The 18,100-nt window shown below is 46.1% G+C and overlaps 1 protein-coding gene across 1 annotated transcript in view; it reads right to left on the bottom strand.

The window, feature by feature from the left end:
• The window catches only part of LOC119169735 (MAM and LDL-receptor class A domain-containing protein 1), a 269,301-nt gene that overhangs the window by 64,790 nt on the left and 186,411 nt on the right, over positions 1-18,100 (bottom strand). The window contains exons 50-53 of the mRNA XM_075886845.1: positions 15,553-15,658; positions 11,221-11,371; positions 10,486-10,579; positions 1,772-1,888 (exon numbers count right to left, since the gene is read on the bottom strand). Of these exons, the coding sequence (XP_075742960.1) occupies positions 1,772-1,888; positions 10,486-10,579; positions 11,221-11,371; positions 15,553-15,658 (468 nt within the window). The remainder of the gene's footprint in view (positions 1-1,771; positions 1,889-10,485; positions 10,580-11,220; positions 11,372-15,552; positions 15,659-18,100) is intronic.

Below are 18,100 nucleotides of genomic sequence, written 5' to 3'. Positions count from 1 at the left end.
GTCGTACCATAAAAATCATGAAATGTATGTCATGAAATCATGATTTAGCTTTCATGGTCCTGCAGCTCTTGCGGTGGTTTCGTTGACATGGCATGTTGCGAAACTGGTATGGTATAACATGGCTGCACGGCCAACACAAGCGACAGACCCTGACATGAAAATTATGGCGTGCGTGTCTTGTAACAATGACTACATGCCACGCTCATGATGCGCTCGTGGCCGTCACTTATACCAAACTTGCAATTCCGGTACGCGAATGGATGACAAAGGTATGCGACTGGTGCAAACATGATAATCATGAGATGCGTGTCATGTAACGACAAGACTTTATGCCACGCTCATGATTCGCTGGCGGCTGTTTCCCTAGCTTCACTTATACCAAATTTGGTATTGCGGGACATGAATCAATGACGAAGGTTTGATACTGGTGCAAACACGATAATCATGAGGTATGTGTCATGTAACAACATAACTTTATGGTACGCTCATGATGCGCTCGCGACCGTTTCGCTGTAGATTCACATGTACCAAACACAGTATTATGCGACGCGAACGAACGACATGCATACGTAAATGATACATCCTAACATGATAATCATGACATGCGTCTCATATAACACTATGACTACATGCCACACTCACGTTGTGCTCGCGGCCGTTTCGCTAGCTTCACATATTCCAAATTTGGTATTACGTGGCGCCAATGGATGACGAAGGTATGTGACTGCTGCAAACATAATAATCATGAGATGTGTGCCATGTGTGAACTTGACTACATGCCACAGTCAGGACGCCAATACATTTCGACATGACGTGGTTAACGTGCTTGCCGGCGTTCATTTGGTCACGTCACGCCGGTGTTGCCAAGCCAGGCGATAGTCCTGCCTTATACTTGAAGGCGCACGCCACGCTGCATTCCTTTGACGCATGCGCGTTTTAGCGCACCTGGCTTCCCTCCGTCACGAAAAGAGAGAGACGCAGTGTTGTCTGAGTAACGCATCGGCATAGAGTAATGTTACTCTATGCCATCAGCGCGAGATTCAGCATGTCGCATTTCGCGGCGGTTGTCGTCGGGCTGCGCCGACGGACGCTGGCCGCGCCTGGCGTCAGACAATGTAGTGCTTTCGCTTTGCTAACGCAGCGTCGCTGTGGCCAGCGTGCGCGCGATTCAAAGCTACATTGGAGCATATTGGGTCTTCATGATGGGCCAGCGGCCGTTTTTATAGCTCTATATATACCAAGTTTGGTGTTGCGTGGTGTCAATGAATGACAAAATATATAACTGGTGCAAATATATGATGCGTGTAATGTAAGGACATGTCAACTTACCATTATCATAGCGTGCTTGTGGACATTTCACTAGCTCCATGTATACTAAATTTGTTATCACGTGACGTGAATAGATGACGAACATAAAGAATACATCTAAACATGGTAATAATGACACGGAAGTCATGTAAGGAATCATTTACCTCCACCTCGTAAAGTTGTGCTGATGTGGTGTATCAACATTTCTCCTTCATGCTTCGCAGATCATTGATTCTCACTGTACGTGAGATCTGCCATTTTTTTAAACGTTATGTTGCAACAAAAAGTATTAAGGTCACAAGTTTTACTGCATTTGCAGTATATTTGAGGAGTGTACCATTCGCTTTTTTATCATTGCACGCTATGGTAAGCTAAGCAAAACACCTTGCTTAAGACATTCAGTTTCATTATTTGACGCGTGGTGAAGATTTTCAAATGTACTATTTCTTCTCATAAAGCTTACCCGAAGGTGATCGAGTGCTGCGATCTGTGGCTGGCAGGCTTATGCGTTGCGATGTCACACGTTCCCAGTTGTGCAACTGCCATCCGCATGTGTCGGACTCAAAGTCACACGTTCCGTCTGAACAAAGAAGAAATATTACACTCTAGCGAAGACACAGAAAGTTTGGGTTCGGCAAACAAGTGTTTCCAGGAATAAATGATAGGGTAGCATAGCGCAATAAACAATGCCTAAACTGCAGCAGGCTGTCAAAAGGAAGTATCTTTCATGCATACTTGACAGCGTCCATGCGCGTACACGCGTACCTGTAAATGTGTACATGGCCCGCGTCAATCTGTGTAACCAAATCGCTAGAGCGTTTTCTGAAAACAAGGTTTCCTAAGTTTTTGCGCGCTTATATGAAAGCCTCTGAAAAGACATTTCTGGCAGGCACACAATTATGTTGATAATATTCTGATCAGTATATTTCGCTATATTTACAAAATATATAGTCTGGAAAACCACACTCAACTCCAAATACTGAATGAGATTCGTCTGGTGCACTACAGTGCGAAAACACACAACGAACAGAACGCAATTGACGACAAAGCGCTGAACATTTAACGTTACTTTTTTTAGAAAATTGCCCATATATTCATACTGTGTGACAAAGATGTCATCCGCCACACATTAATAGGTAGGTGTTCGCTCCGTTGTTTGTTTTTTTTGCGTTGCAGTGCACTACCATTACGCACCAACAAACACAACTCGCCACACTGAATGAATAACATCTACGTCCTAGTACCTGCCACGTATCTTGGCTATTCACGGCCAGGGGTTCGAACGCAGCTGTGGCTTTCATATTTCAGTGTACGTGAAAGTTCAGAGCGCAATGAACTGTGCAATGTCAGTGCTCTTAAAATAACACCAGGTGGTCGAAATTTCCGAAGCCCTCCATTATACCGCGTCTTCTAATAATGGCAAATATTTGTGATGTGAAATCTTATATATTATTATCTTACTGTATTGCTATCCCCCAAAACTTTCTTGCCACAGTTATCACATTCTCAGATTTCATTTACGACAAATGCAGCTAGCATCTCAAAAGACGCATGCCGAGTTTGCGATGCCTGTGTGCCTGGCTTGGCCTGATGTAGAAGGATGCAAAATTTTCCTCCTCTGAAGGATTGTTCGAGCTTGTCGGTCTTAATTTTCCTCACGTCACGCGACACAATCGTCCCTTTCGTCTTAGAGAGAGAGTTGGGGGATACATTCCTCGCCACTGCTCGACTATTTTTGCTTTCCACGGCTGATGGCATGCCCCCTAATGTAAAAGTAGTAATCGAATATATGACTGGTAAACGTGGCCACCATACGTGTCTTCCCATTGCACAATGAATCGCTGTCTAGTAATATATGCGTAAGGAAAAAAAATGCTCTCGTTGCTGATTTCTTAACTATCGGCATCAGATTCGTAAGTGTCTTGGCCAGTGTTCTTGATACCCAAGCTTGCCGAACGAGAATATTTATATTTTCTCTCTGAGAACGCAAACCACCCCAGTCAGCTACTCCCACCAGGAAGACCCAGTCACCATCCCCCAGCCACTGACGGCAGAGCAGTGCGTCCGGGAGTGCAGCCAGGCGAAGGAGCCATTCCAGGGATAAGTCGGGGCCCAAACGAGGAAACTCGTCATCAAGAAGCGGTTTCGCTCGCCAGCAGGGATTTCAAGGCTGGCACACGGATGTGACAATGCATCATCATGGCCAGCAAAGCGGTTCCCACAAGAAAGCACAAACAGTAAGCTGGGCAGGGCAGTTCCTTCCTCTCCCTCCCTCTCCACATCAGTCCCACTCCCTCACATAAACATCAACGCAGCAAATAACACCACAACCCATGTCAGTGGACGCCAAACTTCACCCTGACGATCCGCCAACTACGGCACGATCCGACTATTGCACACGAGAGGCGTTGGATGAAATGGCCACTTCTTTAAGGAACGAATTCGCAGCTATGATGCAGGTAGAAATGCAGAAAATGAAGGATAGCCGTATCGCTGAACTAACAGCTCCACTCCAACAATTGATCCAGCAGGCACTGCAACCTGCTGTCCAGCAGGTTGTAACTGATGTGTAAACGGCATGTATCGGCTGCTTTTGGCCAACTTCATATTGCGCCATCTGTACCAAAACGCACCTCACCTCCAACACGTGAAGCACTGCGACCGCATTCCTACACACGCCCTTCCCGTTTCTATCACCGTCCCGAAAAAACGTTCCAACAGCCGCAGCTGCTGCATTCCCGCTCCCCACCACCCTCCATCAAGATTTAGCACAGTCTGAAATGCCTCAGTGTACTACCGAGGCCCCACTATTGCATGATCACGGCGAGAAACCGTAGGTCAATGCGTGGCACCCCTGAACTCCTACGTGTATGGCAGTGGAATTGCAGGGGGTATGGTAGGAAACGCGGAGCTCTAATGCAATTCCTTGCAACGCCGCAGATTAATCACGATGTCATAGCGTTGCAAGAAGTACAACGTGCCCTTTCGCTTCCGGGTTACACCATATACACGGACGTTACGAACAATACACTACATCGCACAGCTACACTAGTTTCTAAACATGTCACTGTCATAGAACACACCCTTCAAAGCACCTCCATCTCGCAAGTACTTCTCGAATTGGTCCCCTGCTCTCGTTCGAGTAGCAGCCTGTACGTGCGTAACGTTTACAGTGCACCTAACACCAGGAACGATGACTTCGTTCATCTATTTGCACAACTATTCAAGTTGGGTAAACACCTATTTATTGCAGGAGATTTCAATGCCCCTCATCCGGCTTGGGGCTACGAAACAGAAACGCCTAAAGGCGGATGACTCGCACAGGTTCTCGCAATTCATCGCATGACCCTGCTGACGGAACCTGATCAACCCACTCACTTAAGTAATAGTGTGAGCAGAGACACATGCCGCGACCTCACGATAGTCAAGGGGGTTAGTCACCATTCCTGCTGCAAGCTCATGGTGAATATAGGCAGTGATCACCATATACTAACTACAGAGCTCCGAGTAGCAGCCACGCGCGCCCCAGAGCGCATCATAAAACTAACAAATTGGGATGCATTTAGATGTAATCGTAAAACGAGTACCCATCAGGACTCTCCTTCCCTAGAGGCTTGGATATTACAACTTCAGTTCAATTTTCAAACAGGTACCAAACTCATCGCTACGACGACTAAAACGCCGGATGTGGACCGGCATCTGCTGCATCTCTGCGACGCCCACAGAGACTTGACACGGCGGTGGCGGCGGCAGAAACATAACCAAAAACTTCGTCTTCCAATCGCCCAACTAGCTACTGAGGCACATGACTATGCGAACATCCTCATTAGCAACAATTGGCACAACTTCTGCGATTGACTCCACGGCTGACTAAGTACACCTCGAACGTGGCATATACTTTATGCTCTCTTAAATCCCACGCAGACAAAATCACACACTGCTAACGCAATCCGCACCATTCTCCACAAATAACGGCTCGACGATACCACTCTGCCGCACACCTTAAAGCAACACTATGTATCTACGGGCCCCCATCCCGCCTACCGTGATTATCCACACGTGCACGATACGCCTCTAGATGAGGACATTACAGAAGCAGAGGTTAGGGCAGCTTTGCAAAGCATTAAGCGTAACACAGTACCCGGGACAGATGGGATTACGTACATACTTCTGCGTAATTTAGATGACCAGTTCACCAAATATTTACCCACTTTTCAGTGACTCAAGGGCTGCCTACAGTCTGTGCTCTCAGCACTGCGTCGCGGGCCATACGAACAGCTTGTTTTCGAAATTCGATGCCTTCTCCACACTTCACTCGAGAAAGGGCATGATGTGACGTTTCAGTGGTTGCCAAGTAACGGTGGCGTCATAGGGCACGAACATGCCGATGCTGCAGCGCGGGCAGGAACACGAGAAGAAGGAACACGACAAGAAGCCTTAATGACCACTTTCGCGGACCGATGCAGCCAGTAATCTTCAACGACTTGCGCGTGAAATCACGTTTTCACTTTGTTGCGTTTCACCAAGCATCGAGACTAATCGTCAACACCACCTGTGCTCTTTGATGGCTCTCCGCATGCCCACTGGGCTCGACCGAAGAGAAGCCACCCTTCCTCATCGCTTATGGCTAGGAGTGGCGTTTACAAAATCTTATGCCTTTGTCATAGGAATGGTCGACAACACTCAATGCGATGCCTGTCATTGCGAAGAGACGCTACATCACATCCTGTGCCACTGTCCGTTGTATGAAATCCAGAGACAGTCACTGGCGTCCGTTCTTGCGCGCATCGACAACAGCCAATTGTCTGTGGACACTATTCTGTCAAAAGCCCGAGAGAAGACATTGCAACAGAAAGCGACAAAAGCTCTGTTGAAATTCCTACGCGACACTGACTTGAACAAGCGGCTGTAACAGCAATGTCACACACCGCGAAAAACAAGATTGGACTATGACTGAGTGTGCGCGCGTGTGCTGCTGAATGTGCTGTGTTTATCTCTCTTCCCTCTCTGCTCTCTATTTTTCATCTCCCCATCTCCCTCTCATGTGCAGGGTAGCAAACCGGCTGCCCATAGGCTGTTTAACCTCCCTGCCATTTTTTTTCCTATTTTCATTCCTACCCGCTTTTTACGACGAACATTGGAACAACGGCACGCTACCACAAGAGTGGCGACACGCAGAAATCATACTTATTCCAAAGCCTGGCAAGCCGCTATCCCTCCAGAATCTTCACCCTATAGCCTTAACTTCACGTGTAGCTAAGCTCTTTTAACGCGTTGCTTCTCTCGACTACAACCATTTCTCGAAGACAATCACTTTTTTCCTGATACACTATTCGGCTACCGTCCTGGTATCACTACACAGGACGTATTATTACAGCTTAAGGAGGACGTGTTGAATAGCCCCACTTCAAACCAGGTCCGAGCTATTCTGGCCCTGGATCTGAAGGGTGTTTTGACAACGTCTCCCACAACCTTATTCTTGACAATCTCGCTTCATCTCAGTGTGGCTCACGTATCTACAAATACGTCAGGTCCTTTCTTTCTGACCGCACGGCCACTATTGGGATTGCAGACCTTCGGTCGGACGTCAATCGTCTTGCATGCAGAGGAACACCACATGGCTCGGTTATCTCACCCGCTTTGTTAAGCGTGGCTATGGCTAAACTCCCTTTCCTATTACAACAGGTTCCCAACATTTAGCATGCCGTCTACGCAGATAAAATTAGAATTTGGGCAACAAAATGATCAGACGGAACCATTTAGGGCGCCCTAAAAGAAGCTGTGTCTGTGGTACGAGATTATGCTACCGCCGGCAGCCTTGCGTGCTCAGTTGAAAAGTCGGAGTTGTTATTGGTATACAAGTGGCGCCGCGAAACCGCTGATTCTCCTGACATTTCGCTGTTTTTGATGGCCTTCCAACCCCTCTGGTACCTCTAATTCACATTTGAGGCCACTACCATCAGTCCGACGGCAAGGCCTTGCACACTACACATCTTCTGGCTCAGCAGATAACTCAAATTACACACACGATCCAACACATCACCAATCGCAGGAGAGGCCTCTGTGAGAAGGATGTCCTCCGCTTAGTACAAGCACTCATAGATAGTCGGTTCACCTATTATCTTCCCTTTCACATTCTCACGCTAGCTCAAATCAAAGAGATGGACATCCTTCTACGGACAGCTGCGTAAGGCGGCTCTCGGCTTGCCTCTACACGCATCTACACAACGGCTCCTTCAACTAGGTGTTCACAACACGGTAACGGAACTCATCGAAGCCCAGCACAACAGTCAGCTCTAACGGCTCATGCAGACCCATCAGGGCTGCGCCATCCTGTCTCGACTTGGCTACCCAAATCTCAAAATACCCGCACAGGTACCGTGACATAAACTTGCTTTTACTGTCCGCACACTCATCAAAGTGCCTGTGATTCCAGGCAATATGAATCCCCCTCTCCACGCCGGTCGTCGACGTACTCAAGCCCAGGCTATGACACGAGTTTTGGTGATGGTACCACAGACTTACAAGTCCTTTACACTGATGCGGCACAGTACCCAGAGAAATCAGCCATGCGTTAAGCCCTGATAGGCGACACAGACGCCCTTGTGGCGTCTGCCTCACTTCGCACTACAGACAGTGGTTTGGCAGAGGAGGGAGCTCTTACTCTGGCAATTGTTCACACTACGACACTGTCACGTGACTTCCCAGTCACTGTTGTAACAGATTAACAAGCTGCTTGCCGTGCTTTCGCTCAAGGACTTGTGGCTGCACATACCCACAATATCCTCTCTTCAGTCTCACCGCCTCCATTACGTCCTCTGCGTATCGTCTGGACTCCTGGAAACGGCTCTCTCCATGGTAAATGAACGCATTCATGCGGTTACCCGGGAGCATACTGGCAGGGCACCATCGGGAGAGCCATCCAACCCAGATGACGCATCGACATAGCCACTGAAATACAACGCTACGCTGGAGTACTACCGACAGAGCCGTTATACGTATCCTCCCCCTCATTCTTCACTCAACAGAGCAGACGCTGTCACTTGGCGGCAACTACAGACCAGTTTATTTCCTTGCCTCTATATGCTAAATCACTTTCATGCGACTTTCTTACTTACTGCCGCTTCTGTGGATGTGTACCGACAGTGTACCACTCCAAGTGGGAATGCTCTGCCCCACAGGGCGTTCCTCCCATTCCCAACCCCACCCCTTCCTCTCGAGAGTCTGCACTGCTCAGCTTACGCCGGCAGGAACAGCAGCAGCTGGTCCAGCGGGCTCACAGGGTCGTGCAAGGCAATGGAGCCCTGGACTGAGGGCCGCACCCAAGGAATGCTCATTGTGCAATTGTTATTATTAAAAGTATATTCCCTCTGTCTCTCTCTGAAAACAATAATTAGGAAACGCAATGCATCGCCATAAAAACCAACCTCGAACGAGAACACTTCCTTCTATTGAAATGTTTTGCAATGGTTAATTAAAAACTCTCTTGCTTATTGTTGTTTTGATTGTAGCACCAGATAGACCATTTAAATACGGTAGCGAATCTTCGCAGTCACATGGTTTTACTTCATATTTCTACGTCTGGTTTTTGTGAAGGTCAGAAAAGCCCCCAACAGCAGGCACGTAAAACACACGAAACGGTTGTTTTGTACTGCCCTCTACAACATGCCAAAACACACTTGTCCTTAAGTGTTGATATTGGTGACCTGAAAAAGCAATTTATTTACTAATCAGTTATAACGTGAAGTATCCAAACCAATGTCCAAGGTACTTCATATGTATTTGGATTTGTTTGAAGACACCTACAATCTTTTCAAAATTTTTCGTTCTTGTTACAAGGAAGGTGTGGTATGCAGTAAAATGTCCCTAAATCCAACTAGATAGGGGCTCTGAAATTGATCCAAATAAGCAAAGTTAGAATAAGTGGATGAGCACTACAACGAACAGACATTGCGTCTTGCTGCGCGGACACAACCCAAAGAAGTCACTATTTGACTCCCTATCACGAATTAGGCACCGCATACGTTCGTGGCAACTGAGTACGTAAATGAATGTCACGAAGCTCTACAGCGAGTAGGGATGAGTGAGTGATGGAACACGCAAGAAACAAGAATCGACTGGCATTCATGTGAGCAGTAACTCCGAATGTTAAAACATATTGCACCATGAATACTTCTAAACTGGTTTGTTTCCATGGAGAGTCTAAGAATTCAAAGTAATGAGTAATTTGGACTGACTTGTGTGTCTTCCGTTGTGACTCTACGGTAATCGTTCGCACTTTGTCCAAGAGCTCGAGTGCGGCGTCTGAATTATGAACTGCTGAGAAATGATGCTGTGTCGTTGTTTTTCATATCGAGTAAACTTGGTTCGGTTTGGTTCTGCAACAGATTGTGATTGCTGGGAGCCAGCATATGCGAGGACCGATGAAAACCAGGGACTGCCAGTTGAAATAATCGTCGTAGACATAGGTGTGCCCTTCAAGAGGGTGAGAGGGGGGGGGGCAACAGCCCCACCCAACCCATTACCTAAGAAACGTGGTGGCCCAAACTCGGCTTCTTTTGCTGATTTATATGTGCGGTTTAACGCCCCAAAAGCACCGAATATGAGAGACGCCGTAGTGGAGGGCACCGGAAATTTCGACCACCTGGGGTTCTTTAACGTGAGCCGAATCTGAGCACACGGGTTTACAACATTTCCGCCTTCATCGGAAATGCAGCCGCCACAGCCGGGATTCGATCCCGTGACCTGCGGGTCAGCAGCCAAATACCTTAGCCACTAGACCACCGAGGCGGGGCCGGCTTCGTACGCTGACTGAGTATCAGAGGCGACCCACCCTGTGATAGAACCTTGAACTTCCCCTGATGGGGAACGATGTGTACGCTTGTAGTAGTGGGCACCAATGCTTTCGGATGATCGAAACTTCACCCATATAAAGGCACACACCGCCGTTGGGACCACGGCATCCATTCAAATTAACAGCGAATTCCGAGTAACCAAGTTCTAAATAATGAGCTTTTTCTGTATACACGTAGTCATTGTATAGTTTCTAAATGTGAGTGGGATTCTCGTGCATCTAGCCAGCCTAAAGTTTTCAAAACTTACAGATGATTAGATTAATAAAATTGTAATAACAGCGAAGGCGCACTTAATTATAAGGTTAAAAATATTATGGCGTACATGTTTCATTGTCGCAGCGGCCATCTTTTAGGACGAAGTTGTCCACAGCGATGACGCCGGGAGTACCACGATTCAACAAAGCTTCGAAGACAAGCTGCAATAGAAAGTACATCAAAACAACAAATCAGTCAGAAATAAACAGTGATAATGCTTGCAGTAAAAGGGGTCAGGGCTCATCATGGCAAAGTTATCATGATTTGCGATGGCACATGCAGCAAAAATGTGATTATAAGTGCCACCGTGTCATACTTTTAGAAACCTTATTATCATCAGCATGCGAGATATTCAGCCGAGATTGTTGTCACTTTCTTATCACACCAGTCACTTATGGCAAGTACTAGCTGTCCCCACATCGATAAGGTGGGTCTTACTAGAGCGTACCTCTGCGAATATAACCCCCTAGTCGAAGCCACGCTAAACGCTTTAGGATTACCATTGCTCGTGGTCTACTGCGTACTATTGATTTCTGACATAACAAGGAAGCTGTTGAATTTAACTATGTTCAACGTAAACCAAGCTAGTTTAAAAAAATGTTTTTTGTAAGATGTGCTGGTAATAAATCTTTTATAAGAGGCTGAACAAACTTTTCGGGAAAATCACTGCAACGACTGAATAACATCAGATGTTATTTATTTTGTGGGATGAGTATCGCAGTCCAATTATCGTCATAGCTGCCAGTTATTTCACAATAAACCTAAATTTGTATGTTTCTCTAAGCAAAATCTAGGGACCAACCTGATGAGGATCTTCAGAGTGGAGCTGAATCAAGCCTTGCTTCCAATCTTTACCTTGCGGTGATTGACGCATCCAAAGCAGATCGGTGGAAGCGTTATCTACGCGCCGTAAAAGTTTCAGAGTGCCGATGCTTGGGTGCCAAATGTTATACCTGGAAAATGAATGAGGTATTTTTCTAGAACCAAAAGCTGGTCACGTCAGTGTTCGTTAAAACATGAAAAACTACGCTGAAATGAGAAAAAAAGGTCACTAGCCTTCACTGTCCTTCTGCAGTCTTTAGTAGTAAGCGTACTTTGTCACTTGGCGCTGTTATCAAAGATATAAATGGCTTGGTCCAGTAGTGTACAGCAGTTTTCTCAAATGTTATGCTAACTAATCAGGGACAAAAGAAAATAAAGAACTAGAGGGTACGCAAAAAAGACGTCAAGTATTCTTTTTTTTCCTTCTGAGTTGCGCATTTGTTTAGTTAGTGCATCTCTTAAGAATAATGAGCATCAATCCACCCAGTAACACTTAGAATACAACAAGGATCAAAGGTTGAAGAAACGGCGCATGTTTTTTATCTGAACAACCAGCTTTACCACCACATATATATGATAGAATCAAAGCCGACGAGGATTTAGTCGAGATTAGTGATGGTGGAGTGTGTTGTAGATGCTTTTTCCAGTTCAGACATTACGGCGCGGGTGCTGGTCTCGCAGCTTTCCAAGAAGTGTCACATTCAGTGGTGGCTAATGAAAAGGATTGAGCTTATATGAACGCGCTATAGTCCGGTTCAATCTCAAAAGTGCTTTCGACATTGTGAGGCTCGCGGCCATACTGGAGAACATCAGTCAGCTAAACCTTGAGGGGAGATTCCACCGATATGTAGGCAGCCTCCTCGACGGTCGATATGGGAGGTGCCGGGACGCCGCTAGACTCTGTGCTCTCCCCAATGCTGTTCAACCTCCTTATGATTGGCCTTCCGGAGCGGCTCAACGCGATCAAAGGCATCAACCATACAATCTACGCGGACGACATTACGATATCGACCACCGAGAGCATGAGTTCTGGGAGTATGCAGATAGGATGCAGAGAGCGGTAAGGGAAGTTGAGAAGCACCTCGAAGGCACGGGGCTCGTCTGCACTCCAAACAAGAAGGAGATTCCGCTCCACAGACCTCGGAAACCGGGACGTCCCCCTAGGAACGTGGCCAAGGTCCGTCAGACAAGTGTGTGTCACGACAAAAGAAGGAGTCCGCACACCCATGGTGTCCCAGATACGAGTCCTCGACCTCTGGCTTGAAGAAAACAGTGCCGATTCCGAGCTGATCGCCCAGCTGCAGAAGAAAGTGGCAGCCGCCGCGAACCCAATACGAATAATCACAAGCAAGAGAAAAGGAATGAAAGAGCAAGATGTAGTGAGATTAATACAGGCGTATGCTTTAAACCACATCACGTACATTGCTGCTTACGTCAATTGGAGTACAAGCGAAAGCAACAAGCTGGAAACGATCATCCGCAGGGCTTATAAAACTGCATTAGGCGTATCTCACTACACTGCAAAGTGCAGGCTCTTCGAGCTGAGCGTGCACAACACGCTCGCCAAAATCATCGTGGCTCAGATGATTGTGCAGCTCGAAAGACTGTCGGGAACCAAGACTGGAAGAACCATCTTCGACTCCCTCGAGATTCGTTACCACGGGATGCGGGGACTGAAGGACGCGTTATTGCCAGCGATCATGAATGCTATACTCACAGAGAATATGCCCAGAAGCATGCACTCAGTGCATGATGTCGAAAGGCGCAGATGCAGACCGGAGGCGATCCTCAAGGATCACGACAGCCGATAGGATGTTTTTTTTTGTCAAAGCCGCTAGATACCCCTGGCCCGACCGCGGACAACAGCAGAATGAACGAGAGCAAGAATGACGCCAATCAACACCTGCCTTCTCCATGGCGGTGGTCTACACGAGGGACAAACTCTGGTGACGGGATCTGCGAGGCTCCCATGGTCTGGGGCGGCAGAAGAAATGGCCAATAGCCCTCCCAATAATTCATAGTGCGAACAAGGAATCTCTTATCGTGAGTGACGCCAAGACGGCGGTCTGAAACTTTACGAAGGGATGGGTCTCTGTCACGGCGGCGCAAATGCTAAATGCCAGAGCCGAAGATTTTAAGTCTGGTCTGATTGATACCAAGTCTCTAAATTGAATCCCCGCGCACGTGCAAGACCTTGGCAGCGACCAAAGATTTGACCTCCCGTCGAACAACAACGAGCGCGCCCACTTCGTCACGAGACTGCAAACCTGCCGCGATGCCGACGAAAGGGCCGCCGATGTGCGACACATCGACGATGGCGATGCACTTGAGGTCGGAGGACATAATACCTCTACGAAGATGATAACAGACCCCGAGGCCTTACAGGACTGCGAAGGCGTCCTGGTTAATTTCCATGAGATCCTAAATCATTATAGAATAACACGAGGACATTACCCACCACGTCACATGCAGCTAGAAAGATCTCAGGCGTCTGATTTGAGGTGTCTGCAGATCGACACATTTGAGAATCCCCGACACCTGCATACACTGTGTCCCTCACTCCACCCATCAACCAGCCGTACGAGACAGCCGACATGGCGCATACACATTGGGAGTGTGAGTGCGGTGTTCACCGCCACTACTCGAAGGAGGGTGAGTGCACCCCAGGACGACTAGCTGAGCGGTGGCGAGCCACCCTTCTCGGCCCACGTGCAGTGGACCAAATCTAGGCTGCCCAGCAAGCCAGGGCTAGTACCGAAGACATCGCACAATGCTTCGTAGACGACAGCTCCTGGAGGCCTAGCCCGGGCCCGTAATTGCTCGTTGGATCCTTAATGAAGTTTATTACCTACCTTATACGAATGCAAACACAAATAAACACAGTCATGAGCCAATTTCATCCAGCAGGCCGGCAAGGTGTTAGTAAAGTATGGAGCAACGTTCCCAGGAGGGAGACCTAAGGCCCGGCTGGTGAAAGTGATCTATTTCTGCCAATCAACTCGTCATTAATTAGCCGATGGGAGCACGCAGTTTTTGTAAAATAAAATATACAAAACAAATGTGTCAAAACACACATTTGTGCTAATCACTCATACATTTTTTTTCTTGGAAGAATATACTTATATTAGTGTTTTTTATCAATCACTGACTTTACGCATTAGTCCCAGCGTCAGCAAGGAAATGTCACTGCAATTTGTGGTGAATATTTGACAGACTGTCTATTCATTAGCCCCTCAGTCTATAAGATAAACAAAAAAATGTACAATTTAAACAATACTTCACTGCAAAGTTCACGCGAGGTTTCACAACAACCGGGCCACAAGAGTGGTTGTCTTCACCACTGTCGCGTTAACAAACAATACGATGATAGTATTGTGCAGAGGCCGGCTTACATGAGCCGGCCTCTGCACAATGGCGGTGTGATTCAAAAATTAGCTTAACAGTCAGAGCACAAAAAATATAGTTTGAAAAACTAAAACATCTGACATTTTTCCGAAAATATATTATCCACATTTTCAAGCATGTGTGCCTCTTGAGGTAGGGGTAGACGCAAGAAAAAGAGCGTGCAAACAATACCCTTCTGCGTCCTAATCAGTTGTAGCCACAGTATCTATAGTGGTTACTTGACGAGCTCCTTTCCTGCTGGATGACTACAGCGTGAAAGTTGTGATTTCCTAAGCGTAGATGAATGAATATATATATATATATATATATATATATATATATATATATATATATATATATATATATATATATATATATATATATATGCATGCATGGTGGTTGTGTGGCCGTAGCGTTACATGTAGTCAAGTTGGTCCTTCGTGAGTGGTCACAACGTGGTTTACTTCGACGTTTTGGCTTATAGTCTGGGCTTCATCAGGATTTCCTGATGAAGGCCAGTCTATATATATATATATATATATATATATATATATATATATATATATATATATATATATATATATATATATATATATATATATATATATATATTGTTACAGGGTCAAGGCCATTTATTATATATAAACGGGCATGCAGGTGCAATAGACACGCCGGTACAATATGAAAACCTGCACTGCTAGTAAATGAGTCCGCTCAAGCACACTTTGAACTGTAGAGAAGATAAAAAATACCGCAACATTTTTGTTGTCTAATCAATTACTTTAAAATACGCATTTTCATCTATGACATGGATTGAACTTTCATGAATGCAGTAGGGTGCATTATTAAAGACACTTCGTACGCCATGCCTTGATTAAATTTTTTCCAGCCTTTAATGATACATGAGAAACAGTAAAAATGAACTTACCAAAATGAGAAGCAACGGCCGGTGTCTGGGGTTGGGCTCATTCTGACGGAAACAACTCGGGCAGTTCTCACCCTCGGGGCTGTGTTCACGCTATAGAGGTAAGCTCCTGCACAACAAAATCCGACAGTTTCCAAAGCATGGTCATGTAAACTTTTAAAAAAGCAAGTTTTCACAAACTTCAATATAGTACATCAAAGTGGAAAAGGTTAGTGAAGCTGAGTTATTTGCAATGTGGCGAGCAACAATGATGAGGGCGTGCAGACATCAACCTATAAAGAGCGAAAAATTGCAAAACCTAATGATCGCATCTGAGCATTCAAACGTTACATTCAGCATTACTATATACTGATGTGGTCCATGTGCCAATAAAATGATTTCTTATTTCCCCTCAGAAGTTTGATGAAATGTATGGCAAACATACCAAAAAAGTTGTATTTATCGATGAAGCCCACCATCATTAGAATGGCGCAGAGTACGTTTGAATTTATTCATAAGGCGAGGCACAGCAAAATCCTCTGAAACTTATAAATACTCGTGCTAAAAAACGCAGCCGTAAAATTTAGACGTTTCTCTGCAATAGCATGGAGCTAACGCACTGTCAATGGGTATTTTCGCTTTCTGTGCCTAATAAAAAAGCTATTAGAACAAGGATTGAATCCTTCAATAAGTAAAACATCTTACCTTTTTTATAGGCAACACGAAAGAGTATTCGTAATAGTTACAAAGACTAGCAATGTCTCGCACCTCCTAATAAGAACATAACAGTGAAAATTTAGTGACCGGTGACGCAATAAAGCAAACGCAATAAAAAAAGAAAACAGAAAGCTTCAAGTTTGCATGAGCTCTCCTTTCAAGAGCGGATTTAAACGGCCTTATTTGACACCGTTCAAACTTTTCCCTGAAACGTTTCTTCACTGTGGACATCTCAACATTGTGGCTCAAAGCAAGGACCATTAGTGCGCATAACAGCGGTCACATCAAACGGGCCCTGAAACACGTTTCAGGGCCTCTATTGCCTCACACCTACAACGCCGCAAAAAATTTATGAATTTGTCCAGTACAAGCGGAGGTACAACAATTTTTCCCACGCTGCAAACGCATTCTCTCTTCTCTCGTCCCAACAAAAGCGCTAGAAGCTAAGCAAGAATAGATGGCATGGGCCAATAAAATGCGCCACCCGCGCTTCTTGACCTTGAGAACCTTTTTAATCATTTCTCAGTAGGGCTATGTCAGGCATCCGCTGTCATCTGATACGGTGTCCGCGCGCCAGCAGGTGTTATCTCTGCTGTCACACTCTCTTCCATAGCAACAGATGTGGGCGCGCGCGCTTAACCTCACCCCTAGTAACGGGAGCACGTGGTACGAGAGAGTGTGAGAGATGGTTGGGGCCGTGCTTCAAGGCAATGGCTGAAGTTGGTGAAGGTGAAAATCTGGCGGCAATGGTATGCTCTCTCGGTGCAATAAATACATTCGCATTTCGTCGTGGTTCCCTTCGGGGAGGTGGGGGCATTTTTAAAGACGAAAGTCTTTTTTGAGGACATTTACCACAAAATTTTGGTCTGTGTGTCGGTCTGTCTGTCTGTCTGTCTGTCTGTCTGTCTGCCTGTCGTTACCTTTGTCTGTTTGTCCACTCTTAACGACAACAAATACTTGAAATGGCCGACCCTTTCCGCGGCGCCCACCAATGTTGCTCAAGATTTAGTGTTCATACTTGTGCAATTGTCAATTAAAAAGCAATTATTGCACATGTCTGGAGCACCATAACAACACGTATATATTCTGCATGTGCATATTTTACTAGAAAAGGCATATATAATAAATTTTAAGGACCTTAGCGCTTATCACGCTGTGCTGACCATGCAACGCTTGCATGAAAAGGCGAGTGTTTTCAACGATTTGCTAAGACGAGACGATGGTGGCACCTACCCGTCGCCTTGCGTTCTACATATCACCTCTGAGACGGGCGCACACACCCGTCTAAAAGCCACGCGCTTTGTTTTCCAAGAAAACTGCCAGATGACGCTCTTGTCTCACGTGTGACGTTACTTGATGCGCGCGTTTGTCTTCACTGTAACGCTGCGCCCCCAGAGTACCATTCACCAATTTTCTTGCGCAGCACATCAAATACATGTTTTGTTCACTCTCTCCACACGCATGACTATCGTCTTTCGACGACATTTGCAGATTAACATGCAAATACGGGGACAATTTTTTTCGAGTATGCGGTTGTTTCACTTTGATCACGCATGCGCACGTGGACAAGTCGCGACCTCCCACTGCGATCCCTGTGATGACTAAGCACGCCATGCTCATATCAGCGAATGACTGATAGAAGGCCTTCTATGAGTGATTGTTGAGCGTCTTCAGCAATGCCACGATCAGTAAATATCATGATGAGGGTGGTGGCTGGCTAACAAATAGGTCATTGTTTTTTTGAACCAGTACTCAATGGCATCCTTGCCCCGCTTCGCAACGAGGCACCACCAGCTACCTCCATGAAAAGGCGTCGAAGGTTCTTTACACTCGGAATCAGATAGATGACAATGTT

Source organism: Rhipicephalus microplus, chromosome 2 (assembly GCF_043290135.1).
Source record: "Rhipicephalus microplus isolate Deutch F79 chromosome 2, USDA_Rmic, whole genome shotgun sequence".
NCBI lineage: Eukaryota > Metazoa > Arthropoda > Arachnida > Ixodida > Ixodidae > Rhipicephalus > Rhipicephalus microplus.
This window is presented reverse-complemented; position numbering and strand designations above follow the sequence as displayed.